Genomic DNA, 27,779 nt, shown 5'->3' with positions numbered 1-27,779 from the left:
GCTCGGGGGATATCGGAGGGTACCTCGTATAAGAAGATGGGACCAGATGGCATTGAAACGATTACTGTTGCGAGCAACGAACGTAGTAAGAAGGGATTATGAGCGTCTATCTACCAGATAATATGGATATACAGGGTAGCGGAGGGTTATTCATGGAATACCTATTTTGTTGATGCAACTATACCTCTCTCGCCTATTGTTGGAGTCATAATAGCTATTGAAGTGGGTTTTAAACTACTGCGGGTCAGGAAACTTCCTGCTAAACGTAGCAAAAGAAGCAAAGCCATAGTGTTCATTTCAACAAGGAGGACTAGGAGATGTTTGACAAACAACTTAGCCCCAGAGTTGCCTTGGATTATTTGTCAATATCTTCCTGTTATTCTGACTGGAGTATGATTCTGTCGTAGAGAAGACTGAAATGCAGTTAGGCAGGGTCTCTACATCTAAGACAGATTTACTACAACCGTCTTGTCCTATGCCCTCCATGAACCTATCTGCGTTTTGGTCAGTCACGGACTCAATCAGAATTTCATAATGCCCACGATGAGTCTATAATGGGAACAAGAACGGGCTATAATTCATGGCAGCTTAACTCGAGTAACAATCATATACGAACGGAACCTTAACTGGCTGGTTCCATGGCCGCGGACTAATATCTTAACAACAAACATGAAAGGCGGCATGGTAAAAACACGAACATGAACCAAAGATACATCATCGCTCACTTTACACACACACACACACACTACAAGGGCAATGCAAAAACCACAAACACCCTCACTTCGTCGACGGCGAACGCAGCTCCTCCAGCAGCTGGCGCGTGGCCGCCGTCTCGCGGTGCGACCGCCCCAGCACCCTCTCCTGTTCTCCCAACACGCTCCGGCCCATAGCCAGCGCCTCCTCCCGCCGTCCGCAGCCCGCGAGATGCCGCGCGACGCCGCAGCGCGTCGCCAGCGTGTCGCGGTGGCCCGGCCCGAGGACCCGCTCGCTCGCTTCGAGGACCCGGCCGAGCTCCCGGCCCGCGAGCTCCGTCTCGCCCCGGTCCAGCAGCAGGCGCGCGAACGCGCCCCGCGTCCTGAGCGTCTGCGCGTCGTCCCGCCCGAGCTCGGCCGCCTGGCTCGGCAGGATGTGCAGGAAGGTCTCCAGCGCCTCGGCGAGCCGGCCGTACGCGGCGTACAGGCTCGCGAGGTCGGTGTAGATGCGGTAGTACCGCCTCCTCGCCTCCGGGTTCCGCGTCCGCGAGGAGGAGTCGCCCGACAGGATGGTCTGCAGCGCCTGGCGGAACGTCGCGGCGGCGTCGTCGACCATGCCCTTGGACCCTTGTGCGATGGCCAGGTTGTACTGCAGCCCCGCCAGCTTGAGGTACTCGTGCGGCTCGGCCGAGTACCCGTCTATCACGCGCCGGTAGATGGCCGTGGCATCCTCGGACCCCTTGTTCGGGTGCTCCTCCGTCAGAAGGCGGACCGCGGTGTCGCTGTCTCTCCGCAGCTCGGTGAGCTTCTTCTCCCACTCCGGGCCTGTTTGTCGTCTCGTGGGGAGGAGCAGTGGTGGAGTTTGGACGGCGCCGTGGCCCTCAGACAGGCCGCGTTTGGTGGGAAACGGAAGACCGAATATGTCTTGAACGGGCGGGGCTGCCTCGATGGCCTTCATGGTGCGATTGCCGAGTACCAGGGGGACGGAAGACCGTCTATGATCATCGTCGGCGGCAAGGTATCCGATGCCCGGGCTCAGGCTGCTCTGCCGTTGCCGTCGGTAGACCGCAACATCTTCGCGCAGAGCCTCTTGTTGCCGCCGTGTCTCTGCGCGGCTCGGCTCCAGCCTCAGAGCGGCGAGGGCGACTGGGAGAAGAGCGCCGCGGTCGTCGTCGACGAACCGCATCTTCACCGACTGCAGAGCGGCGCCCTCGGCATTCTGCCGGTGCTTCTCGGAGAGGGAAGACCGCAGACACTGACGAAAGAAGGTGAGGATCCGGTAGAACCCCCGTCCGTCGGCCGCTTCGACGAGGCCGACGTCGACGAGCTCCCTGAGCCGCCCCTTCTTGTCGTTTGCCGAAAAGAAGATGCTGGGGATCATCTGGATGTCCAGCAGTCCGATGACGTGCAGCCAGTATGCCGTGTCGGCGTTCTTCGACTTCAAATGCCCGAAGAGCAGGTCCCAGGCTGGCTTGGGAGTCTGCTCGTCTCCGGTGCCGCCCTTGCTCTGCTTGCGTAGCGTGTCGAGCATCTCAGAGGAGCAGACGGCCTTGTTGGCGAGTTTACCAAAGAGCCGTACGAGCTCGAGAGCGCCGGCAGAGTCGCCCACAATGCCGATGATGTTGTTGATCCGCTTCTTGCGGACCGGGTCTTTTGTGACTCGCCCGAGGAGGAGCCGCGAAGCGTCGTCTTCGCTCAGGTCGCCGACCCCGAGGACGTACTTTTCCTTAACGAGGCGGTTCACCACCGTCCTGTTGACGGTGGTGACCAGCAGCCTCCGGCTGTCCGAGAACTTTGGCAGGAAGGTGTGAAGATTCCTCGGCTCGTGGCCAGAGCCCGGGCTGGTCGACACGAGGGCGTCGCCGTCGTTGAAGCCGTCAAGCACCATCAGCCACTCCTCCTCCCGCATGAGATGCTCGGTGACGGCAGCGAGATACGCGTCGTGGCCGACTCCCGCGGCGGGGATGCGGAGTTTGTTGCCGATCCGCCTGTAAGACGCCTCGAACTCCTCGGCGCTGGAGGCGTTGACCCAGAACAGGTGGCAGTTGGAGACGCCGTTGTTTCGGACGTAGCGATCAGCGTATTCGACGGCAACGTGAGTTTTTCTAAGGGGACAACGGTGGATTGTATGAGTAACTATCTCTTCTCTGTACAAAGCTGCTAACAAGGGGGGGCTGGGTAGAATCTCACCCGCTCCCCGACTCTCCGCACAAGGCGACGGCGCCCCTCTTGGAGGAGAGCTTCTCCTCGATACGATCCAGTATCCCGTCCCGGGGCGCAAAATAGTCTCGCTTCCTGAGGATGGCGGGGAGCACCGAGATACGGTTATTATCGGAACCCTGAGACGGAGTAAGTCAACATACCCACATCTGGCCCCCCCCCACATCTGGCCCCCCCAAAAATGCCTCATCACCATCACCAGCCTCCTATTTTCACCAACTTCACCACATCACAACATTTACAGTTTTTAACCAAATGACTTCATTTTTTCTACATAACCTTTTATAGTCCTTATGGGCAAATACACCGAGTATGAGGTCAAACAGGCCTTAGATGCCGTCGCCAATGGCCAGTCTATTCACAAGGCATCATCTGAATGGGGGATCCCAAGGTCAACACTTCGTCATCGACTCCAAGGTGTCCAAGCAAGGACAGCTGCCTTCTGTGACCTCCAGAGGTTATCCCCAGATCAGGAGGCTAAGCTGGCTGAATAGGTGCGAATCCAGCATGCCCTTGGCCTTGCCCCAACTCATCAACAAGTGAGGGTATTCGCAGGAAGGATCCTTCATGCTATAGGGGACACAGAGCCTATAGGAAAGGGATGGATCCAAGCCTTCTTGAAGAGAAATCCATCAGTCAAGGTGCAGAGAAGTCGCCCTATAGATTCAAGACGTATTAATGGGGCATCTACTGAGGTCATCAGGGACTGGTTCAAACTCCTCGCCATACCAGAGATCAAGGGCATTAAACCAGCCAATAGATACAACATGGATGAGACTGGTATCCTTGAGGGCCAAGGATCTAATGGGCTAGTGCTAGGCATGTCTGAGACGAAGTCTGTCCGCAAGAAACAGCCTGGATCAAGGGCATGGGTATCCATCATCGAATGCATCTCTGCCCTGGGCCATGCCCTTGATCCCCTCATCATATATAAGGGCAAGACAGTCCAGCAGCAGTGGTTTCCTCTAGACCTTGGCCCTTATAAAGGATGGCAGTTCACTGCAACAGAGAATGGATGGACTACAGACGACACTGCAGTTGAATGGCTGCAGAAGGTCTTCATCCCTCAGACTGTCTCCCAGGGCAAGGAGGGCAAGGAGGAGGCCAGACTGCTTGTTGTTGATGGCCATGGGAGTCACACAACGACGGAATTTATGTGGCTCTGCTATATTAATAACATCCACCTATTGTTCTTGCCACCACACACCTCCCATGTCCTCCAGCCACTTGACCAGTCAGTCTTCAGCCCTGTAAAGGCAGCCTATAGGAAGGAGCTTGGATACCTCAGTCAGTGGAATGACTCTACTATTGTAGGCAAGAGGAACTTTATAGGCTGTTATCAGAAGGCTCGTCTGGCAGGCCTGACAATGCAGAACATCAAGAGTGGATGGAAATGGACTGGACTATGGCCTGTCTCTATGGCGAAGCCTCTTATGAGCTCATTACTGCTCCCATCAACACCAGGGCCATTAGATCAGGCCTGCAAAGGGCAGTCTGGAGGCAAGGAAGCTGAGGGATGGGCATCTGCGTCATCTGCAGTGGTGTGGTCGACGCCAAGGAAGATGAAGGATCTGGCTGGCCAACTGAAGCTATTCACAGAGCTGGATAATGACGCCAGTACTCAACGCCTCCTTTTCATGAAGGTGAAAAAAGGGTTCAGTGAAAAGGCATATGAGCTGGCAACTGCCCAGCACAAGCTGGAGCTTCTGCAGGCCCAAGTGGCCAATACTGCAGTGAGGAAAAGGAAGGCAGTCCAGCTGGATCCTAACACTAAGTTTGCCACTATCTCAGACGTGCAGAAGGTGCAGGTTGAGGCTGGTGAAAAAGAGGATACTGCAGGTGAATCCAGCGAGTCTGATTTACCTAGTGAAGCTGAAGACTGTATTGTAGTGGCATCTAGAAGAGGGCAGTAATTAAGTGAAAATGGTGGTGATGTTGGAGATGGCTTCATTTTTGGGGGGGCCAGATGTGGGGGGGGGCCAGATGTGGGTATGTTGACTTATCCTCCGTAGCTTGCAGCTGTCAGAAGAAGAGGCTGTGAGGAGGGGTAACTCGCGAGCAACCCCGGCGATGCACTAATACCTCGAGTCTTACTGAGAGAATCGACCTTGGCCTCCCTGACCATCTTCAAGATCCGCCACGAGACCTTCTGGTAGTTGTTGTCCTGGTTGTCCTCGAACTTGTTGATGCCGAAGTGGTCGAGGGCCAGCCCCTGCTTCTCGTGCCCGAGCAGCGTGGCGGAAGATTGGCCCACGACGAATTCCTGACTCTCGTTCAGTAACTAGATACGATTTACGTGGAAACCCATGATATGGAACACAGGACCCCCTCATATTGAGTGCTTCTTACCGGAACAAACTTCTGGCCCACGATGGCGCCCAGGTTGGTCGGCTTCAGCTCGTAGAAGCTGAACAGCATCGGCGGCGGCGCCGACGTGCTGACCTTCCTCGCGAACTCGGAGACGGCGTCGACGAGCACGTCGTTGTCGCGCGCTACCGTGAGCAGCACGTTGTCCTGGACCTCGAGCTTCCGCGCCACGATGGCGTCGTAGATCTGGCCCTGCTTCGTCAAGTTCGTGCCGTCGTTGACGCCGCTGTGCGGCGTGCCGAGGAACATCATGCCCTTTGTGGACTTCCAGATGCCCGGGTAGTCGCCCTCTTGGAGTGCTGCCATGGTATAGGCCTGAGCCCGTCAGCATTCTGTGAAAGAGTCGGGGGGCGGAGAGCCTTTACCTTTTGTGCAACCAGGCCGCCGAAGCAGTGCGCGATGAAAATGATCGGCCGCTGAGGACAGTGCTGCCGAACCGTCAACTTGAGGCTGTGCCATGTTCACCAACTACATGTCACATACCTCTCTCTTCTGGTTCAGTGCCTGCAGAAGATCGGTTGCGAGATTGGAGAGAGACTGCCTCACGGAGCCCCTTCCGAACCACTTCGATTCGTAACCAAAGGCCATGATACGGACCCCGTGCTCCTTGAGCGACTCCGGGAGCATCAACGGATCGGCGAGCCAGTTGGTCCCCGTCTTGCTGTGTTTCCACGTCGAAGTCGGGTTGGCCATGATGCCGTGTACGGCGACGATGCTAAAAAGCGAGTTCACATGTAAGTGACATTTCCAAACGGCTCACGTTTCCCCGGTTATCCCTTTCCCGAGTAGGTAGAAGCACTCACTCGACATCAATGGCGTCGACATCCTTGGGATCGTGCAACACTTTGAGCCCCTGATCTTGAGGCGGGATGTCGGGGACGTTGAACCTGTCCACCGCCGGAGGAGCGGTTGGTGGTTGCTTGTTGTCTTGAGCCTTGTCCATATTTGCAAACAAGAGCGCCTCGATGTGAATCTGAATGTTGGTGGTTCGTTAGACTCTATGTTGCAGAGACGATATGGAACTATGACACTTGATCCAATTAATAGGACGGAGAAGTCTTTCCCAAAAGGTAAGCGCTCCCAGTTGAGGACTTATCTTTGGTTTTGCTCATCACACAGGTAATTACCATCAGGCTCTAGCAAGTATAGCCAATATCTGCACCAGTTGGAGGGCCAGAGGAGGTTTCCCTCCGAGCCTGGTGTGGTCTCGGCGTTTCGCCAAGCTACAACTCCATCATGTCTAGGGAGAGTTGGGGGTTAGGTACATCGAGGTCAAGTATCTCCAAGCTATGTATGCAACCCCCCCCGCGAACACCAGGCCGATGCAGTGCGACCTTGCGCCTCCCTTAGCCAAGCCTGCTTCCACCGAGGCAATTTCGACCCCAAGTTGCTCTGCTCCCCTCATGTTGCGATTGGCCAGCCTGACGAAAGACTGCCAAGACAGTCTCCCTTCGGTGTTGTCGAGAACTCCTGGGCTCGCCTCCTGGGTGGCGTTCATCTCTTGCATCTCTCTGCATCTATCTGCATTCTCTCAGGTGAGGCGTTGTAACGGACCAATGACCGGTACTAGTGTTCGTGTCACAAGAGTCCCAAAGTGATCATATCGGTTCACACAGGAAGCCCCCCCGCCCCCCCCCCCCCCCCCCCCCCCCTCGAGTTATGGTGGCATCCGCCCCGTTGTCCTATGAGGCTTTTGTCGAGTGCCACGACAGGCCAGGCATTCTTCCCCCCTCCTTGGCATGTGCTGACTATCGTTCTTGTCAGCCCCGCGCAGCCCAGGTTAAAACACTATTCAACTTCGTTGTTCCGGTCTTCAAGGACCCCAAACTTTTCATGCAGCTCACTCGTGTGTAGATCACCGGAAAGACAACTCCCCCCCCTAAATCGGTTTGTCTGTTTGCCATGGGCTCCTTCGCAGAAGATGCCATCGCGATCCCCCTGACGGAGGATCGCCAGCTCGTCCAGCTGCAGCAGACCATCCCCGGCCACCCTGACATCACCATCGACAACTCCGCGGCCGTGAGGAACTTCCTCATCCGGGAGCTCTCCACCGCGAGGCTGAGGCGCTTGTACCCGATGCTCTTCATGGTCTCGAACCGGCGGAACATCAGCCCCTTGCACCACCAGCTCCTCAACGGTCGCAGCATCTGCATCACGGAGCGCCCAGACCTGCACCTGGTGTGGTACTACAACCGCATCTTCGTCAAGCCGGTCCCAAAGCCCCTCTTCAGCTACCACTTCTGGAGGGACGCCGTCCGCCAGGCGCAGGACACGGACGGCCACCGGCTCATGCTCGACGCCCTTGGCTTCCTTCGGACCTACTCGATGCTCATCGTCCACGAGTCCGACTTCAACCTCGCCGTGCAGCACAAGCTCCTGCCGCACTTCGTCGACTGGGAGGGCTGGTGCTTCTTCATCCAGGGCTTCACCCCTCTGCGGGACCAGGCCGTCTCCCGGCGATACCACTACGGCGAGATCCGCCTCACGCGGCTCAACCTCTTCCACCGCATCATGACCATGTCCTCGTATCAGAAGGTCCATCACAACTACGCCACCTTCTTCGCCCGCTTCGGGGCCCCTTACCTCTTCGTCTTCGGCGCGGCCACGGTCGTGCTGACGGCGTTGCAGACGGGGCTGGACGCCTTTCCCGACCACGGCACCTACATCCAAATCATCGCCAAGTTTGTCCCCTTCACCCTGTTTATCACCGCCACCGGCATCTCGTTGCTGCCTTTGCTCTTCTTGTTCTTCTGGGCCAGGGAGCTTGTACGCTTCATCTTCTGTTACCGTCATCTATCATAGTGGTCGTCTTCCGGTGGCGTTCTGTAGCTGAGAGAATGGACCGTAGGACTGGTAAGCGTAATTTGGAAAGATAAACTGCTGTATAGTCCAGACCCATAAAGCCCGCGGTAGTCCTTCCAGAACGCCTCCTCGTGGGGCTAATTTAAGCAGTGCATATGCAACCCTACCCTCGTCCCAAACTGAAGATGACCCATCCATCACGTTCGACGCCACGCATCAAATATTGGCTCACGCTCGCGAGAAGAAATGTAGGCTACGTTTTTGGCCCCCAAACATATTGCCACCTTTCCTTTTGCTCCATGCGGCTGAGATTCTCTGTGTGACGAGCCGAGACGACCCGCCTATCAGTCTGGAGCAATGGGCGTCTCCCGTTTGTTCACTCTTGCTCCCGGTGCAGGTCAGGCTGAGGCTCCATGATGCCGTTTGCAATCATCAATCTCGACTTGAGGGCACCCATGCGGCTCATCTCCTCTGCTATGCTATTGGGCGCCTGGTCTTTGGACATCTCGGAAGAGGAAGTGGCAACTCCCATAAAAAACGGCATGCTCCTCTCTAGGATGTCTCTTTCGGAAAGCTCACAATTCACAAGCATCTTACGGAACCAGTCCGCAGTTTCAAGCCATCTCATCATCTCACCTTTCTTCGCCTAGTTTCTTGCCCAGAATGGTCAAAATTTCGTCGATAGTTGGTCTTGCTACCTACGTTTTTTTGGCTGCGGCTTTGATTACCCACGGTGAGCACTTTGCACATGATCCAGATTCTTTGCCTTCAGGACTGACTCGTCGATTACAGCGCTGGCTATATGGGGCTCTTCTTCGACAACTCTTCCAGGCATCTACGTCGTGAAGTTGGGGAAACAATTCAACGAGCACCAGGTTAACGTGACGCTGGGATACGGTGGTTAGTCTCATTCAAGGCAATCTTGGATACACTTCATTGATCCAACTGACAAATCAATATCGTTAGGCATTTGCTTGTACGCAGAGACTCAAGGAAAGCCTGATGGAGGACACGTTAGCAAGTGTAAGAGCTTCATCAGTTTCCCCGATACCAGCGACAATAGTTCCATCAGCGACGAAGACCAGACGAAACATCTCAGAGACCACTTCATCGATGAACTGGAACTCGAAAATGAAGATTTGAGCCCGATTGAGAGTACCCTCGACGAGCTCCTCGTCGTGGCCAAGAGACTCAAAAACAAAGTGTTTCCCGTCAACTGGATGATAGCGGCGTTCGCCCTACTGGCCTTCTCCGGGGTCCTAGCAATCATCCCTCTCTTCTTCCACTCCGAAAATAGGCGCACCGTCTCCATGTTTCTCATAGCGGCCACCGGCATTTGTCTGGCCTTCGGCCTGCTGGCCCTCGGCGGGGCTGCCGCGGCCACCTGGAGCGCCCTGGCGGTGCTCTACACCGAGAAGCAGCTGGCGAAGACGCTGGAGCGGCAGCAATGGGACATAAGCTTCTATGGCAGCAAGAGCCTGTTCCAAATCACCGTGGCGACCATCGTGCTCAACATGGCGTTCGCCGTCTGCGTCGCCCTGGCGGCGGCGATCCGGAACCACCGGAGGCGCGTGAAGGAGAAGAAACACGGCGGGGGTAGGGCGAGTATCTTGCCGCCCAAGGCTTCGAAGAGAATGGCCCAGGCAAAAAGGAAGTTTCGCTCGTGATTGCTACCGGGCAAGATGTTTGCTTTACTGATGTTGGGTTCTGAGTGTACTGTATGACCGATATCTCTGCTTCAGGGATATGCGGTGTCCAATGCTTTCTTTCGTTTTTACTACCTACCTGGTCTTTTCACCTCTTGACAGCCGATGGTTGATGATTTTGTTTTCTTTTAATCCTTTTTTTTCCCTTTCAACTTTTCCTATGTTTTTTGAACTCTAGACTCTCCAACTGTCACACTATCCTCACCATTCCACTTCACGGTTTCATGGCTTCTGCGTGCTCCTCCTTCTCTGCCTCCTTCAAGCCCTCCCCGATATCCGAAAATAGGAGTTTTTTAAAGCTCAAGTATTCCATGATAAGAAGTTTGAAGCTGGATAGCTGTAATGGCAGTGATTATTGACGTTGTAAGTCTTCATTAAATACTGCGGACCAGGTGTTAGGCGGCGTACCTGCCCATATAGAATCCACCGCATCTGATGTGGTTTGATATTCATATTGCGATTAAGCCATCCTATGCATTCTTCGTGAGAGCGTATGAATTCGTTATGTAATCGTTAATCATGGCTCAGCCTAAAATGAAGGACATGCACTTCTAACGTCGAAAAGTATTGATACGTCCAACATTGATACGTCCAACATCCAGCTTAGGGGCCAAGGTCACACGGCAGAATGCATTTTCTGGTTCTCATTAACGCAGCGCAATATATCACGGCAGTTTTCCCCAGGGTATGATACGGCCCCAAAAGAGACATGTCACATACCCCGTCCCTCTCTCAGACAGATGTGTCTCCCCCGAGGCTCATCTCCCGTCTGTTTGAAATCAAATGCGTCAGTATAACAGGTGTCAACAGCTATCAAGATCACAAACGTTCTAATGTCGTCCGCCGTCGCCGCGTTACCGTCAAAGAAGACCCGCGCATATTCACAGAAGAGTCTGGGCCGACTCGTGGGTGGATACCGTAAAAGCCATAGGCTCGGAGTCGCCTCCGGGGGTGCCCTACATGGCGAGCAAATTGGCGGGCGAGAGGTCGTTTTGGCGGACCCGGAAGAGTATCGTCTAGTTTACGAAAGTCGGTTCTTGGTGTTTTCCGTGAATGACCCTTCTATATTGACTCCTTCAGCTCGAATGTCGTAGCGGAAGCACACCCCGGGTTCTGGAAGCCGGATGTCCATACGCAAGAGTTACCCGGACGCCCCATAGACCAAGTCATCGCTGAAAACCTGTATCACGGACAGACGTCGAACCATCGGCAAATTCGGCAAAATTGGCTTCGAGTCATGTCGCCGAGAGCCCAAGCTTTTGGGTTAAAGCTTAGCTGTGAGTCTGTTCTCACAGGGCTGGGTCTGGACGGAGGCGAGATTGGAGCTTGGGGCTCTTTGCATAGGGCAGTTCAAACAGTCTTAATCCCATCCGACATGCAAGCCCCCATTGAGTTTCGCTATATGCACAATGCGGGTGTCTGTGGGTCAGAGAAACGGAGAAGCTGATCCTCGGCGCGCTCGTTTCGATTCGTGAAATGGCAGACGAGAGTTGCGGGGCGGAACTGAGGAATGTTGATGGCGAAAGCTATTCCGAACATCGGCGTTCGTTGCTTTCACACACATAGACAGACAGACAGACAGAGAAAGAGAAAAGCTTCCAGCGCCCCCCCGTTGGTCTCTTCTCTTTCGTCTGTATCGCTGATTTGCCTGCCGAAGAGTCGCGGATATGCCGAACCATGGATTCGACCAACAAACAGAGTCATGGCACCAGCTGTTTGGAGCAGAGGAACCCCAACCCCGGGTCCATGGCTCCGGAGGTTTGCCGCATTCGGGAGTTGCTGCGGCGGCCCCTCTCTCTCTTGCAAGGGCACTTCGCGGCCAAGCCGAGCGAACTCAGCTGAAAAGATGAAGGGGCCGAAAAGGACAAGATTTTCGTTGGACATCCGAGCACAACGCAACCGCGGACACACGACCCTCCCAGGCCCCAGAGCCCCTCCCGAAGCGGGAGACGAGATCCACTGACACGTCGGCAGATACCGAGAGAGGCACTTAAAATAACGGCGTGGCGCCAGTGGAGGGGGGACCGGGGGAGGCTGGTTGGCACTAATTATAAGTACATGCTGATAGATAATCCCAGGAGCAGCAAGTGGATTGGCAGATGACATCACGCTCATCCTGGGCATGCAAAAGGGGGTAAAGGCGCCTTGGCGGTTGACGAGCGTTCTGGTTCTGGGCGAAGTGACGGAAGGTTTCCCTTAGGTGGCCATGCCATTGGGCTGGTGATGAGGAGGAGGGGATATCCCTCTCTGTCTCGTCTCACACCCACACAGCACATCGACCTTAATCTGACCTCTCCCCCCCCTCCTTTCTTCTCTCTTCAGCCTACCCACCGTCTCCTCGCCCGAAAGAGGAGCGACTGAGGTCATCCCGAGGTTGCGAGCGTCTAGCATTCCCGCCCATTATCCGGTCTCAAAACATGTTGTGTGCCTCGTCTTCAGCGTGTGCGTGTTTCTCCCTTTCGGTCTCACACGTCCCTTTCCCCCCCCTCCGAAAGCAGCGGAGAGAGCAAGATTGGGGTCAGTTCTGCCATGTTGATTGGTCTCTACCACGCCCCCCCCTCCCTCTTGGCCCAGGTACCTCCGGATCAACCTTGCATGGATTCGGGAGAGACTGCTTTCATTTCACCAACCAACCTACCAACGAACTAACCCGTACATACATACATCTATCTTGCCATCGGAGATGCACGAGCCAAAACCAGGAAAGAGACTTGGTATCGCCGAGCTGGGGGCGCATGCTTGCTGTGGCTGCCCTTCCCTGCCCTAGGCCCGCGCCTTGTTTGCGGAGCCGACACCACCACCACCACCTCCTCCACCATCGCATAGAACGTCGGCCCAGCCCAGCCGAGGAAGCTAGTGGCCCGTTTCAGCGGCTGAGCAGACGGGAAATCTCAGAAGAAGCCTGTTTTCGGTGGGGAGGTCTCTTATGACGGGGATGGCTGGACTACGTGTCGCCCCCATCTGGCGGTGTGTGGGTGTGTGTATGTGTGTAAGTGTGTGTGTGTGTGTGTGTGTGTGTGTGTGTGACACTGACAACATTGGACGTGATCGCGTAGCTTTTTTGTCTCCTCTCTACCAGGCTCTCCCCTCCTTGCCAATCTTGCAAGTTCGGTTCACACAACCTCCATGTTATGAACCGCGTGCCTCTGGCGGCAACTGGCCTTCTTGGCGGCTTGTCTTTATTAGATGAGAAGGGGGGCCCGCCTCTGCGAGTGACGGATGAAAGCCTCCCCCCATTCACAAGCATCGCCTCTTTTGGGTCAACTCAGCGCAATCAGGTTTGCAGATGACGATGAAAGGTCGCAACTGGAGCCCCGTGGGGGCTCGTCGGAGGGGACTCAAGTCCTTCGCCGCCCGGCTGACCCTTCGGTTCCTCGCGGTTGCGTCCATCGTCGTCATGTACCACCTCATCGAGCTACATCTCCGCTATCGAGAGGCCATGCGCGCCAAGTATCTCCCAACACGGTTCGATTCTCTGCCGGACTACGACGAGGCGACGCTCGCCAGCACAGGATGGGACGCCGACTCGTACACAGAAAACACGGAGCGCAGCACGCTGCTCGACAACAGGCGGCACTGGAAGAAACTCGGAAAGGGCCGCGAAGGCGAGACCTTTACCTTCAACAACACCGTCATCAAGGTCTACAACGAGGAAACAACCCCGTTCCGCAACTGTATGCAGGACACCAGAGCATCGCCGAGGAGATGGCCGACCGAGATCCCGGCCAGTCTGATCATGGGAGGGCACAGGGACGGCTCAAACCCCTCCCACGACGATCCCTACAGAGAGCTCTTCGTCCCTGTCAAGGACTACTTCCTCACCACCACGGACCCCTCTCAGCCTCCCAAATGGCACCTGGTCACGCCGTTTCTCAAGTCGGGCACGCTGAAGAAGCTCGCAAAGACGCTCCACGCCGCCTCGGACGGCTCGCCCACGTATCGCGAGCTGGACCAGATGTTCCGGCCGTCCTTCGAGTCCCTCCTCTCGGCCCTCGACAACCTGCACATGGCGCACAACCTCTGCCACGACGACGTCAAGCTCGACAACATCTTCGTCGCCTCCGAGCGCGACCCGAGGCGGTGGAAGCTCGGCGACCTCGGCAACGCCCGCGAGCCCGACCACCCGTACCACCTCACGCCCCTCTGGACCGCCGACACGCCGCAGCTGCGCGACTGCCGCGCCAACGACGCGCTCCGCCTGACCAAGGCCTACCTGCAGTTCCTCCGCCGCTCCGGCAGGAACCCGGACGAGTTCGACGACGCCCTGATGCGCGGCGTCGACACGCTCAGCAGGCTCTACTGGGCCGTCGCGCGCGCCTCGCCCCCGCTCTCGGCCGCGCAGATATGGCAGCTCTCCGGCGTCTACCCGCCGCAGCTGGAGGGAGCGGAACAGTCGCCGTGGATGACGATGCAGCCGGCCGGCGTCAAGGAGTCCCGCGGGTGGGCCCCGGCGGCGGAGGCCGTCTTTGGCTGGCGGTGGTCGCTCCGGAACGCGGTGAAGAGCGAGTTGAGGGTCGGCGCCAAGGAGAACATGGGCAGGTTCTTTGGACTGACGCGGATTCTGGGGATCCCCGTCGCCGCATGTCAAGCCGCCTGACGGCACCTCTGTGATGTGATGCTCGGGGACTGGTAAGGGAGTTTGACGAGGGGGTTAACGGCGTTTTGTGAACGAGCTCCCCTTTTGGCTGGCACGGCGATACCCATGGAGTTTTATGCAATCTGGTCTATCAAAACAGCTCCTTGGCATTTGTCTTGTGTTGCGAACTGAGGGTTTTACCCAGAAAGATCATGCCTTGCGTTCGTGTGTTTTGGCGCCAATTAACAAGATATCGCATGTATTTGCTAGATTTTCTGTTTCTAGGACCAAAGTTACACACAGGTCTACATAAAAGATACACAAGAGGCTTGCTTCTCAAGGTTCGACAGACAACACTTTTGTCGGGCCAGTGACTTGATTCATGAGTTGGTAGTCAGTACCCCACGGTCCTTGAGACCCTGCACAAACTGAAGAATGCCCTTGACGGCAAGTCTTGCAATCGTGTCTCCCCCCTCCAACCTCGCGTTGAAAGAACACACCACCAGGCTCGTCGGCTCCGTCTTCTTCGGTATCGTCTCCAGACAGTTCATCAGATCCTGGGCATCCAAGCCTCCCGGGGAGGGCCAATCATTGACCCTCCCCAGAGACTCGTCCAAGACGTCCAGGTCCAAGTGAACATGGGTTTTTTCAAACCGCTTCCGATCCAACAGAGTGCCCAGCTCCGCTCCAAAATCAACCTTCTTCTCCGCATTGCCCCAGACGACATCAATGCCGGCTTCCGTGACAGTCTCCCTCTGAGTCTCACTCACATCCCTCAACCCGCAGTACGCCACTCTGTCCAAGCTCACAGGGACATGTCCCGGCACAGAGCCCATGAGCCTGTGCCAGCTCAGCCCGCTCATCATCGACAAGGCCATCGCGTCAAGGTACCCGTTCTCGTTCGTGGACGGGGTATCCAAATCGTCGTGCGCGTCGATCCACAGGACTTTCAAATCAGGGACAGACTCGTTCAGGCCGGCCGCCACGGCAGCGCTGGCGTAACAGTTGCCCGACAAGACGAGCGGGAACGAGCCGTCAGATACCGCGCTGGAGACGGCAGCGGAAACGCGGCGAATCACCTCGAACGTCCTTCCAATCTCGCCCTCGAAGTCGTCGACGGGACCGATGTTGACGAACTTGATGGGCGTGAGGGCCTCGAGTTTGTCGGCCAGGCCATGGGACAAGATGCGGAGAGGCCCGGAGCCGACGCGGTGGTCGTAGAGGCCGACGTGGTAGGGGGAGACGATGATCGTGACCGAAGTGTGAGGCATCGTGGCAGTTGAGAGTATTGAATCGATTTGGTGAACCTGGTGTAACAGCTGCCTGATAGAGAGGTCTGCTGCTGACTGAAATCTTGTTTTGAGTTGATGAATAGGGTCTAACCCTCGCATCAGGATAATGGTGACCCGGATAAGACTGTAATCACCGTCTGATCCGACGTGCTCACCCCGATCGCCTGACTAAGGCGCCGTCCCCAGAACGTCACAGTGGGGGGGCGAGTTTGAGAGGAGTGGCACTACCAGCTAAAATATTTGCCTTGGTGATACGAGTACTAACTTTCTCGTAAGGAAAAGGCCTAGTTAAGCAGATGCATGCTTGAGATGGCCCCAATTGAAACGAGGTAACCGAAAATCAGCATACAAACGCAGATGACACCACAACAAGAGTGTTGCGCCTGGTATTGAGCGGGAAATGGGTTGTTTTCTCTGAATGAAAGGAAAGCAAAACAATCATCCAGGGTTGAGTACAGCTCAGGAGAGTTAAGAGACACATGTCAAAGCCAGCTTCTGCGGCACTAGACACCCATCCTCTTGCCAGAGTGCTGCGGTGTTGAAAGATACTGTTGAGATACGCCGTGCATGGAATCCAGTCACGTAAATCCTGGTAATCCGGCGCTATTGAGTCTATGGATCTAACAGAATGTCACGTTCGCTGGCGAAGCACTCAATACTTCGAGGTAAGCCACCCTCAGGTTTATGTCGAAGCCTACTGACAAGGCAGGTTGATGCATGTGTTCTTAGACTTCGAAAGGCTACCGTGTCAGTCGGAAGCTCAACAGGGATGGCACATACTTTGCGGCCAGTCAGCTTGATCGCTTATCACTAGACCGGTGCACCCTTCAGAGGTGATGTGCTAGGCAATGTCCTGCAAATGAAGCGTGCCCAAGATGCGACCGTAGGAGACTGCACATAACGAAAAAGAACCATTACCCGAGACATCAGACCGATCGAGACAGTTTGTCATGAACGAAGAGATAAAGCAGATGCTCCTTCAGGACATCCGCTCATTTCTCGATCCGAAAGCTCGTTCGTGGTACGTCACCTCGTTCAACTTCTTATCTATCCTAGGTCAAGAAGATGACGCGCAACGAGGACAAACACCGTCGTCTCACACTATCGAAACCGTAGTCCTGCAAGACTCAAGCTCTCCCGGCGCGAAAGCATCCGCCTTCTGCACCACAGCACCGATCCTCCTCATGCACCCAGGCCTGTCCAAAGCAGGGGTGACAAACAAACCCCGAGCAGCCGGCACGCTCTGCTGCTCCTCCTCCTCCTGCGCCTCCCCACGCGACGGAGACGCGTACGTAAAAGCCAAAACCAGCGCGTACACCCCCATCTCTTCAAGCATCTCGGCGCTGGTCTCGTAGTTCCTGTCCATAACGTCAAGCATCCCATAAAAGTCCTCGCTCCCCTTCTCGCTGCGGAACGCAACGTGGCCTGTCGGGCCTTTGTTCTCAGACACCCTCATTCTGACCAGCGGGGCGTCGAGCTTGATCACCCCGTCCCGGACCCGGCCGAAGGGATTCTCCCCCGCGATCTCGACCGCCACGTCAAGAACCGCGGCAACCTCCTCCAGGGTCCCGATGTGCCCCGTGGCAGGGACCCCGTCGACGGACGCCCACGACCACGACGGCGCGCGGTACCCCTCGACGACGGCCCTGCAGCTCAGGCCCTGCCAGCACAGGCCCCGGATGAGATGCCCCCTCCACAGGCCAGCGACATACTCGTCGTCGAGAATTTTGCTCATGACGTTGGCGATCCCGGATATGGCCGGCAGTTTGTCCGCCGGGTCCGTCATCTCGCGCGGCCCGTACTCCCGGAGCATGCGCTCCCAGCTCCTCAGGTCCGCACCGGCCTCGTCCTTGGCCCAGCGGCGGCGGCGGCGGCTGCCCGTATCGTTGTCGGCCGCGCGCTCCCGGGCGTAGGCGGTGACGTCGGCGTCCTCGCTCACGCACTGCAGGCTGCGCGGCAGCCTCAACCCCTCCTCGGCCTGGAACCCCCCTTCCAGGCACTCCCAGTACATCTGCCCGCTCGCGAAGTGCAGCACCCGGCGCGCCAGCACGCGCTCCTGGAAGCCCCACGCCCGTTTCGTGAGCGGCTCGTCGCGCATACGGGTGTGGTAGTCGTGGATGACCTCTTTATCGAGCGGGAGCACGCTGGCGAGAATGTACGTCCCGTCACCATCCCTCCGCGGAATCTTGAAATACGACCTCGGCGTTCGAGAAGATAGAAGACCGCCGTTGACGTCGGCCGCTTTTGTTGCGGCGAGTGTCAGGTATGCGTTGGAATAAACAGCCGCCATCCTTGCCGACTCGCGCTCCCACTCCCCCAAGTCGTCCTGGCATATGCACAGGCTGTCGATCCAGAGGTACCTCACGCCCAGCATCCGCGTGAGCGCGACCGCGTCGCGCATCGTCTGCGGGAGGGCGTCGACCTCGATGCCGGTGCGGCGGGCCTGCATCGTCTCGCTGGTCGTGATGAAGTGCCGGTTCCCCTCGCCCCAGCGGTAGCTCAGGGTGACGTAGCGGTCGCAGAGGCTGGCGTCCGGCTCGACGAGCTTGATCAGCGGGTCGGAGTCGGATGTCCCGAGGTCGAGGAGGCGGGTTGGTATGGGACTGCCGTGGGACTGGCAGTGCGGGTGCTCGTCGCACGTCTCGAGCCACGCGGCGATGCGGTTGAGCGTGGTTTGGTCTGGGACTTGTCGCAGCACGCGGTCGGAGGAGCCGGCGGAAAGAGGATCATCTGAACTCGCGTCATATTAGTCTTCTCCTCTGAAGGAATGCAATCAAGATGGCAGACCCGGACGTACCCTCGTCGGACGCAAAGCCAACCGCAGCAACAGGAATCAAGCACGGAAATCCCTCGCCATCAACGACGCTACTGCACACGACCCAGAGCCCGTCGCCGCCGGCCTCGCTCCGCCGTACGAGCCACATGTCCCAGCTCGGGTCGCAGCGGGCGATGCCCCATCGCGGCCGGGGCAGGTTCTCAATCTCCTCCGCGAGGGCGGCGGCCTCCTTCTCGACGGCCTCGCAGAGCACGCAACCCTCGGCCGCGGCCCTGAGGAGGCCGTCCAGGTCGCGGTGGTACTGGACGCCGAATCGCTCGACGCGCGCGCCCTTTTCGAAGTCCGACTTGACGAGGTGGTGGAAGCGGGGGTACCCGCTGAGGGACTTGCTGAAGTCGTCGTCGGGGAAGGGAGGGAGGTCCTCGAGGTTTATGGAGCTGCACAGGTCGCAGAGATTCATGACGTGCGGTGAGAGATGGATGGATTACTGCATACAACCGGGCTAGCAGAGTAGTCTGTATGAAGGCTTTCGGTCTCAAGAGAATTCGAGTGATTCAAGTGCGATCAAAACCGTATCGCAGGTATTCCAAGATTAAAGCACCCCTCCTCAGTCGTTGGACGCCATGGGTCGTGGCCCCTGTTGCCTAGTTTGCTACGGCAGCCCGCAAGGGCAAATTCCCTTCCCCTCGCTTCCCCTTATGCAGGTGGGAAAGATAACCTTTCTTAACAGAAAGGCATTAACACGCTCCTTTCTGGTGGCTATAAGTCAAAGCACCCACTTTTGGGCCACCCCCACATATGGGCCACCCAAAAATGCCTCATCACCAACCTCCTCCTTCATCCTCCTCCAACTTCAAACTATCACATCTTTTTCCAACCTTATGCAAATGGCCTCATCTTTTTAGGGCACCTTATTCTAGGCATTATGAGCCAGTATACAGAAAATGAAGTCAATCAAGCGCTTGAGGCCATTTCGAACGGTCAGAGTGTCAGGAAGGCTGCCCAGCAGTATGGTGTGCCAAGGTCTACCCTTCAGCATCGTCTTCAAGGCACCCAGGCAAGGGCAGCAGCATTTTCTGACCTGCAGAGGCTCACAGTGAGCCAGGAGGCCAAGTTGGCTGAATGGGTGCGAATCCAGCATGCCCTTGGGCTTCCTCCAACCCATCAACAAGTGAAGCATTTTGCAGAAAGAATCCTTCATGCCATAGGGGATACCCAACCTATAGGGAGAGGCTGGGTCCAGGCCTTTATAAGGAGGAATCCATCAGTCAAGGTCAAGAGAAGTTGCCCTATTGATTCAAGACGTGTTAATGGGGCATCTACTGAGGTCATCAGGGACTGGTTCAAGCATCTCGCCATACCAGAGATCATCAGCATCAAACCAGCCAACAGATATAACATGGATGAGACTGGTATCCTTGAGGGCCAGGGATCTAATGGGCTGGTGCTGGGGATGTCTGAGGCGAAGTCTATCCGCAAGAAACAGCCTGGATCAAGGGCATGGGTGTCTATTATTGAATGCATCTCTGCCCTAGGCCACAGACTTCATCCCCTTATTATATATAAGGGTAAGACAGTCCAGCAGCAGTGGTTTCCTCTAGATCTTAGCCCTTATGAAGGCTGGCAATTCACAGCAACTGAAAATGGCTGGACAACAGATGCTACTGCAGTTGAATGGCTGCAGAAGGTGTTTATCCCTCAGACTGTCCCTCAGGGCAAGGGGGATAAGGAGGAGGCTAGACTATTGATCCTGGATGGGCATGGGAGCCACACAACGACTGACTTTATGTGGTTGTGCTATATAAACAACATCCATCTATTGTTCTTACCGCCACACACCTCCCATGTCCTCCAGCCACTTGATCAAGCAGTCTTCAGCCCTCTTAAGGCAGCCTATAGGAAGGAGCTTGGATACCTTAGTCTATGGAATGACTCTACTATTGTAGGCAAGAGGAACTTCCTAGGCTGTTATTATAAGGCTGCCCTTGCAGGTATGACGATGCAGAACATCAGAAGTGGTTGGAAATGGACAGGGTTATGGCCTGTCTCTATGGCGAAGCCTCTGATGAGCTCCCTCCTACTCCCAACAACACCAAAGCCATCAGCATCGTCAGATCAGGTCAGCAAAGGGCAGTCTAGGGGCAAGGAAGCTGAAGGATGGGCATCTGCGTCGTCTGCAGTGGCATGGTCGACGCCAAGGAAGATGAAGGATCTGTCTGGCCAACTGAAGCTATTCACAGAGTTGGATAATGATGCGCATACCCAACGCCTCCTTTTCATGAAGGTGAAAAAAGGCTTCAGCGAGCAGGCCTATGAGCTGGCCACTGCCCAGCATAAGCTGGAGCTTCTGCAGGCCCAAGTTACCAACACTGCAGTAAGGAAAAGGAAGGCAGTTCAGATCAACCCAAACACTAAGTTCGCCAACATCAAAGACATCCAGAAGGCTCAGGTTGAGGCTGGCGATAAAGAGGATATCACAGATGAGTCCAGCGAGGCTGATTTACCTAGTGAGGCTGAAAGCTGTATTGTGGTGGCATCTAGGTGCAGTCAATAGTTAATTGAACATACTGGTGTCGATGGGAATACCCTCATTTTTGGGTGGCCCATATGTGGGGGTGGCCCAAAAGTGGGTGCTTTGACTTACTCGCTATCACTACCTTGCAGGTGATTCTTCTACCTACTCGTCCAAGCGACCCGCACCACAGCTCTTCTATTTCCGAGCGAGTTCCTATCTCTACGCCGCGGTGCTGCAGTACAAAAGTCCTGTGATAGTAGCTGCTTAAGTGGGTTGCTTAGCCGTTGTCATTGCTCACGACGGAAACGGGGGACGTTGGTTCCATGGACACTGTTTACGCGAGGAACTTTGGTGCGCTAGCAGACTGCACTTTCGCCTCTGAAGTCCTGTTATTGGTGGTAAACCACCGCAAGTGAGCCGATCTGCTGTACGAGATGAAGCTGAAGACGGAAGGAGCTGATTGTTGGCGGACGGAGCATTCTGCAAACCTATGGCTGTGCTGGTCGACCTAAGAAGCTTGTGTTGGTTGTTAAATTGACTTTAATTGAGCTTCCTTTTCTGGAATCTATGTTGGGGTGTACTAATTAAATTAGAGCACCTACTTCTTAGCCCCCCCTTTCCTAGCCCCCCCTTCCTAGCCCCCCCTTCCTAGCTACCTAAAAATCCCTTATTTCCCCTTAACACTATAACTACCTTCTAGCTTTTAACTATTACAATATTTACAACCCTTATCTAAATAACTTTATTTTTACATACCCATAAATCTATAAATACCCTTATCGATCAAGACTGTTTGTTATCACTTAAGTAACCTGTAAAACTAATAGTAACATACTAATTACTAGAAAGAAACAGGTGCAGCAATTCTTCTACTCGTCGCAAGAAATTCAGAACACAGCACCTGGAGGAGGCGGGCATCGCGCACCGGCCGGTACAACACCAGCAGCTCCCTCACCGACACCCTCCCCTCCAACGTAGCATTTCCTTGAGTCATCCTCGCACGAGCTGCCGGGACCGGGGCAGCAGTACCCGTACTTCTCCAAATCGAAGTTATCACAAGCGACAGGGGCGCCTGCCGCGACCGTCGACGCCCGACCTTGTTCCTTGGGGAACATCCTGTCGAAGACTGCCTGGGGGAGGGTTTCTCGATCAGGCAGTGCGTCGCCCCCGACGGGGATGGCAAGCGGTGGTCTAGACGCGCAGGGTATCTCGGACGTGGTAAAAGACCCTGCCTGCCTACGCAGCATGTTGCCATCATGCTTGGGTTTCGCAAAGTGGCCAGCCCTCGACACAAGGCCTTCCAGCCTTCCCGAGAATAGGCCGCCCGTGTCTCTTTTCATGATCGTGCATGATCTTCCGGGCGGTTCGCCTCGTTCGGGGTTTGCGGTAACCTCCAATGCAAAGAACGCCATGTTTTGGGCGTTTATGATTTTATCCTTACTCGGGAGCGTGGCACAACTATTGCCGTATTAATAAAACCTTCGGCAACGATGGGGGTTTCAAAGGGAGGGAGGGAGAGAGAGAGAGAGAGAGAGAGAGAGAGAGAGAGAGAGAGAGAGAGAGATTTGTTCTTACCAGTCGGGGTGGTAGCAGAGAGGGCTAGTATCTTCTGGGCGCGGTTTTGGATGCTTGACGTCGATGCATCGTCTTGATTTGCCCACGATAGCACCCATGTGCTGCGACTCGTGAATAATGGTAAAGGCTGAAGCGAGCATGGGTATTCTCTCAGACCGCCATATCCGCAACATCCTTTCGTAGGATGATCGCTTGAAAAACCTATCGCACAAGAGAAAGATGTTGCCCCAGATACCATTGACCCCATGCTGGAGAGTGGAAGCAATGGTACCATCAGTGCAGGCTTGATTTTTTGCGGCAGCACACATATACGTCAGGCCCTTTGGACTGAGGTTCTTGTAAGTCATATCATGGAGACGGTTTTGTGGCCCTGGTGGTTCCAGATTCTGAATAGGATCAAAGTTTCGCCGCTTTATTGCAGTTCTTGTGTCAGCATCCGAGTTGCCCTCTTATACCAGCCCATTAGCTCAAGACATCAACAAAACGCTTCACTGGACTCCCACGTACCTCCGAGCCACATCCGGTAAGCTTCGGAATGCTCAGAACCTGGCCGCTCGAGTACTGCTGAAGCCGCAGCGGCCATTTCCCGAGCATTTCGTATGATATGCTCCAAGGCAGCGATCTTTTCCTCGCTGCAGCCCCATTCGCTTCCTGTTTGCTGGTCAATAACGTAATAGCCGTCCAAAGCTCGTCTGTTGTGGAAATGTAAAGCTTCCTCCATGGAACGGATATGATGAGTGGAAAGAACATGACTCCACGCCCCATGCCCCAAAGACGGAATCAATGAAAGGACTGAAACAAAATGAGCGAATGCTGGTAACATCGCGGAGAGCGTATGTAAAAGCGAATATGGTGGGGGTGGGCAGCACAAGGACTACGGAGAACTATCAGTTGCTCATCGCACGGTACTTATGTGTGGTTTGGGTCATTGTCTTTCGTTTTCAATTCTACCATTACCCCTTGAACCCGACTCTGCCTCAGTTATAGATTGTCAGCACTCTTTGTTACATTGATCCTAGGATCCGTTGGTTCCGACAGTGCGACCCGTGCATATTTGCATCTACAATAGCATGTCTGCGAAGTATAGCTTATACAATTGTTAATAAGAAAACCTTAATTATTAGTATAAGGCGGATTAATATATTAATAATTTAGTAATAACCTTACTTTTTGGATTAGTAATTAGCTATAGAGAAGGAAGGTTGACTAGTAAGGGGCCCTTATAGTAGCCCTATTAAGTAAGTAAGTACCCTATAGTAGGTTACCCTCCCTTATCCCTAATATCCTCCCTTAACTCTAAAATCTCTATTTTGCAGGGCTAATTCCTGCAAATTAATACTAGCAACTTTTTCTTATAGTAAAAAAGTGCCCTTTTTTATATTTTTTGCAGAATTAGCTAAATCCCTTAAAAATGTAATAAAAAATAAAAAGTATTATACTTTTACAAATTATATAGCCTCCCTATATAATGTAATTCTCCTCCTATTTATTCTATAGAGTAATATAGTCTTATAATATTATAATTAAGTGTATTTCTCCTTAGCTAAAGTATTAGAGGTATATTTTTTTATTTAATAAATTATAGCTATTAATTACTTTCTCTATTTATTACTTTATTCCTATATATATTCTCCCTTTTGCCTTATAAGTGCAACTTTAGTAGTCCTTCTTATAATTAGGTAAGAATTTTAATTCTTATAGTCTTATAGGCTCTTTTTATCTTTATAAGGACCTTACTTAGCTTATTTATTTTAAACTTAAGTAATTTATTCCTCTATTTATATTTGCACTAATAAAGTTGTAATAAAATTCTTAAGGGCCTAATTAAGTATTACCTTTATAAAGGTATTTACTAAGTTATTATCTCTATAAATTTATTAGACTTTATATAATTTGTATTTCTTATATAACTACTAAAGAATTATAATATTAATTATTAAGTACTTTTTCTAAGTTGTACTTAGCTTAATTAAGTACTTATATTGTAAGTAGGAGTCTATATATGTAATTATTAGTATAAGAGGGAGGTTAAGTTTCTTTATAATTATAGCTAGTATAAATAAAATAGTATAAGTTATATTTATACTTACTACTATACTATAGATTTCTAAGGCTAGTATACTTCTAGTAACTCTTTTAGACTTTATTAAGCTATAGTAAATAATATTACTAATTAGTATAAAGGCATTATTGTAGTTATTAATTAGCTCTTTATTTTTAAGAATAATAATAAAGCTAAACTATAAAGTTATATTACAATTATTAGTAAATAATTTATTTATAAATATAAAGAGCTTTATAAATGCTAAATTAAGAAGTACAAAAGTAAGACTACAATTAAGGGATTTTATTTACTACTTAATTCTTTAGTTAAAGTTTTTAATATTCTTATTAGTTAGATTCTACTATTAGGCTACTATTAATAAATTAAAGTATACTTTAAATTAGTAAATAGAGGCAATATAAGTACTATATACTTACTATTAAATGTAATTTTACTTAGTAGTTAGTAACTTTGCATTAATTAGCTATAATTTTATCCCCTAGCCTTTCTGCCTCTATATAATAATAGTACTATTAAATAAGGCTATTGTAATAATTCCTCTATTAAATAGGAGCTTCTTATTAGTACTTAAGTACATTTTAAGCTTTACTAAGAATAATACTTTAGTAAGCTTATTACTCTCTCTAGTATTAAATAAGCTATTAGAGAGGCTAATAGTATTATTAGTCTGCATACTAATTATACTAAAGTCTGCATTATTATTAGAGGGAAGTAGGAGATAAGGATTATAAGTTAATAAAATTATTTTAAGGTTTTCTTTATAGTAGTAATTATAAGTTGCTTACTAGTAAGTACTTACCTCTATAATTCTATATAGGGGTTTTATAATCTCTATAATTATTCTAGTAGGGTATTTATTCTAGATTTGCAATAGTAATTGCGCAAGAATTATTTAGTTAAGTTTTAATTATAACTAAGTGTATACTTAAGTAATATTTTAAAGCTATAGTCTAAAGCCCTCTAGAAGGAGTAGTAATAGAATAAGAGTTAAGATAAATTATTAACTTGCGCACTAAATTATAGGCAACTAGGTAAGAATAGAGGTCTTACTATTATCTATATAACTTTAAATTTAAATTAAGATTTCTTATATAGAGTATTTATAATTTTATTCTTTACTTTATTAATAATTTGTAATTTAAAGATTCTTATACTCTTATAGTATATAGAGTTAAAGATAATAAATATAAAGACCCCTCTATTAATAATAGCCTTTACCTCCTTCTTTATAGACTCCTTAAATAGAGCTCTAAGAGTTATAATAATCCCCTTATCTTAAAGTTTAATAGTAAGCTCCTAATTAGCTTCTTCCTTTATAAATATAAAAATTATAATAATATTAGTATCTTAAATTAGGATTACTCTATTAGAAGGTGTCTTGCGCAGCTAGCCTCTTATTTATTTAAGTAAAGGTAGTATAAGTACTAAAGGAGTAGAATTTATAATAATAATAGTATTCTATATAGTATTATTCCTATTAGTAATAATGTACATGCATAGTGAGCGGATCAACATAGTGAGCGGATCACTTTCCCCTTCTTTCTTACCTTTCCTCCTTACAACAACTTTCCTCTACGCACGACTATGGAATCCTCCTCAAATGAAAGCCGCATTATTCTTGCACTTAAAGCTATCCAAAAAGACCCAAAACTATCCGTACGAAAAGCAGCCTCTATCTACAAGATCCCATTCTCAACCCTTAACTACCGACGCATCGGACGACTACCACGACAAGAAACGCGATCGAAATCAATGAAGATGACTGAGCTAGAAGAAACAGTGATTCTTGAACGAGTTATTGACCTAATCGATCGAGGATTTCCACCGCGACTTGACGACGTACGAGATATGGCTGATTGCCTCCTTGACGAACGCGACGCGACGCGTGTTGGACCCCGATGGGCAGAGAACTTCGTACGACGTCAACCACAACTAAAGACGCGTTTTCGACGTAGAATCGACTATCAGAGGGCATTAGCTGAGGATCCTGCAATTGTGCAGGCCTGGTTTGCCCTCGTACGAAACACAATCGCAAAGTACGGAATCCACGATGACGATATCTACAATTTTGATGAGACAGGCTTCTTGATGGGAATGCTGTCGCACGCAAAGGTTGTTACAACTTCCGACCGTAAGGGAAGGCCTCGTACGAAGCAGCCTGGCAATCGCGAATGGGTTTCTGTCATTCAGGGCGTATGTGCAGATGGCTGGGCGCTGCCTCCGTACGTCATCGTCAAGGGCAAATATCACCTCCTCTCGTGGTATACCAATGGCCAATTCCCACCCCAATGGCGCGTCCACCCTAGCGAAAATGGATGGACTACAAATGAGATTGGCCTAGATTGGCTACAGCATTTTGAAAAGTGCACAAAGTCTCGTACGAAGGGTGCTTTCCGGCTCCTAATCCTTGATGGCCACAACAGCCACAAGTCCACCAAGTTTGACGATTACTGCAAGGAACACAGCATTATTGCTCTTTGCATGCCTCCCCATTCATCGCACGAGCTCCAGCCTCTTGATGTTGGCTGTTTTAGTCCACTAAAGGCGTCGTACGGCAAGGAAATTGAGAAAATGATGCGGATGCAGATTACGCACATTACTAAGGACGATTTCTTTCCTGCCTTTAAGGCAGCCTTTTTTACTTCAATGGGTGAAGAAAACGTACGAGCTGGCTTTAGACAGGCTGGCCTTGTCCCTTTTAACCCAGAAGTAGTTATTTCCCGGCTGGATTTCAAGCCAAAGACGCCAACACCATCCAACTCACGCCCAAGCAGCCAGGGCTCCTGGGACCCAAAGACACCAACTACAGCACATGACGCCGTACGAAGCTCTGCATCACTTAAGAAAAGGATTACTAGTCATCAACATAGCTCACCAACCCATTTGTACGAAGTAGTTGACTTGCAGGCTAAAGGTATTAGCAAGTTAGCACACAAACTAGCTCTTGTTGAAGCTGAGTGCCGTGGGCTTCGTACGGCAAATGAGATACTAAGCAAGCGTCGGAGGGCTAAAAAAACCCAACTACGTCTTGGAGGGTCCCTTAATGCAGCTGAAGCAGAGGCAATCCGGGTAGAGAAGGGTATTGTTGATGCTGGAGGCGAAAATGTGCGTCAGGAGGGAGCTCGTACAGAGGGGGGTGAATTGCGCGGTCGGCGATGTGGCAATTGCGGAAAGACTGGACATAACGTACGAA

General features: G+C 52.2%; 8 protein-coding genes across 8 annotated transcripts; 3 read left to right on the top strand and 5 right to left on the bottom strand.

Annotated features, from left to right (window-relative positions):
• Positions 1 to 521: 521 nt before the first annotated feature.
• On the bottom strand, positions 522 to 2,601 carry CH63R_11467 (And nb-arc domain-containing protein; the record flags this gene model as incomplete). The annotated part of the gene is made up of 2 exons (XM_018306441.1): positions 522 to 549; positions 1,178 to 2,601. The coding sequence occupies 2 exons, from the start codon at positions 2,599 to 2,601 to the stop codon at positions 522 to 524; spliced, it is 1,452 nt and encodes a 483-aa protein (XP_018153282.1).
• Positions 2,602 to 4,987: 2,386 nt separating this feature from the next.
• CH63R_11466 (And nb-arc domain-containing protein) lies at positions 4,988 to 6,222 on the bottom strand (the record flags this gene model as incomplete). The annotated part of the gene is given in 6 exon segments (XM_018306440.1): positions 4,988 to 5,001; positions 5,007 to 5,175; positions 5,262 to 5,594; positions 5,645 to 5,707; positions 5,763 to 5,994; positions 6,083 to 6,222. Coding segments are annotated over 6 exon segments (951 nt in total).
• Positions 6,223 to 7,181: 959 nt separating this feature from the next.
• On the top strand, positions 7,182 to 8,081 carry CH63R_11465 (UDP-N-acetylglucosamine transferase subunit ALG13; the record flags this gene model as incomplete). Its single annotated transcript, XM_018306439.1, has 1 exon — positions 7,182 to 8,081. One exon carries the CDS (start codon positions 7,182 to 7,184, stop codon positions 8,079 to 8,081), a length of 900 nt encoding a protein of 299 aa, XP_018153280.1.
• Positions 8,082 to 8,744: 663 nt separating this feature from the next.
• CH63R_11464 (uncharacterized protein) lies at positions 8,745 to 9,748 on the top strand (the record flags this gene model as incomplete). Its single annotated transcript, XM_018306438.1, has 3 exons — positions 8,745 to 8,814; positions 8,874 to 8,981; positions 9,048 to 9,748. The coding sequence occupies 3 exons, from the start codon at positions 8,745 to 8,747 to the stop codon at positions 9,746 to 9,748; spliced, it is 879 nt and encodes a 292-aa protein (XP_018153279.1).
• Positions 9,749 to 13,079: 3,331 nt separating this feature from the next.
• CH63R_11463 (fungal specific transcription factor domain-containing protein) lies at positions 13,080 to 14,384 on the top strand (the record flags this gene model as incomplete). The annotated part of the gene is made up of 1 exon (XM_018306437.1): positions 13,080 to 14,384. One exon carries the CDS (start codon positions 13,080 to 13,082, stop codon positions 14,382 to 14,384), a length of 1,305 nt encoding a protein of 434 aa, XP_018153278.1.
• A 359-nt stretch (positions 14,385 to 14,743) lies between these two features.
• Positions 14,744 to 15,634, bottom strand: CH63R_11462 (Arginase; the record flags this gene model as incomplete). The annotated part of the gene is made up of 1 exon (XM_018306436.1): positions 14,744 to 15,634. One exon carries the CDS (start codon positions 15,632 to 15,634, stop codon positions 14,744 to 14,746), a length of 891 nt encoding a protein of 296 aa, XP_018153277.1.
• Positions 15,635 to 16,751: 1,117 nt separating this feature from the next.
• Positions 16,752 to 18,891, bottom strand: CH63R_11461 (Heterokaryon incompatibility protein; the record flags this gene model as incomplete). The annotated part of the gene is made up of 2 exons (XM_018306435.1): positions 16,752 to 18,385; positions 18,453 to 18,891. 2 exons carry the CDS (start codon positions 18,889 to 18,891, stop codon positions 16,752 to 16,754), a joined length of 2,073 nt encoding a protein of 690 aa, XP_018153276.1.
• A 2,942-nt stretch (positions 18,892 to 21,833) lies between these two features.
• CH63R_11460 (Alpha-tubulin suppressor and related rcc1 domain-containing protein) lies at positions 21,834 to 23,242 on the bottom strand (the record flags this gene model as incomplete). Its single annotated transcript, XM_018306434.1, has 3 exons — positions 21,834 to 22,404; positions 22,522 to 22,891; positions 23,029 to 23,242. The coding sequence occupies 3 exons, from the start codon at positions 23,240 to 23,242 to the stop codon at positions 21,834 to 21,836; spliced, it is 1,155 nt and encodes a 384-aa protein (XP_018153275.1).
• Between the last annotated feature and the right edge of the window lie 4,537 nt (positions 23,243 to 27,779).

The sequence above is a fragment of the Colletotrichum higginsianum genome, chromosome 8 (genome assembly GCF_001672515.1).
Source record: "Colletotrichum higginsianum IMI 349063 chromosome 8, whole genome shotgun sequence".
Lineage (NCBI taxonomy): Eukaryota > Fungi > Ascomycota > Sordariomycetes > Glomerellales > Glomerellaceae > Colletotrichum > Colletotrichum higginsianum.
This window is presented reverse-complemented; position numbering and strand designations above follow the sequence as displayed.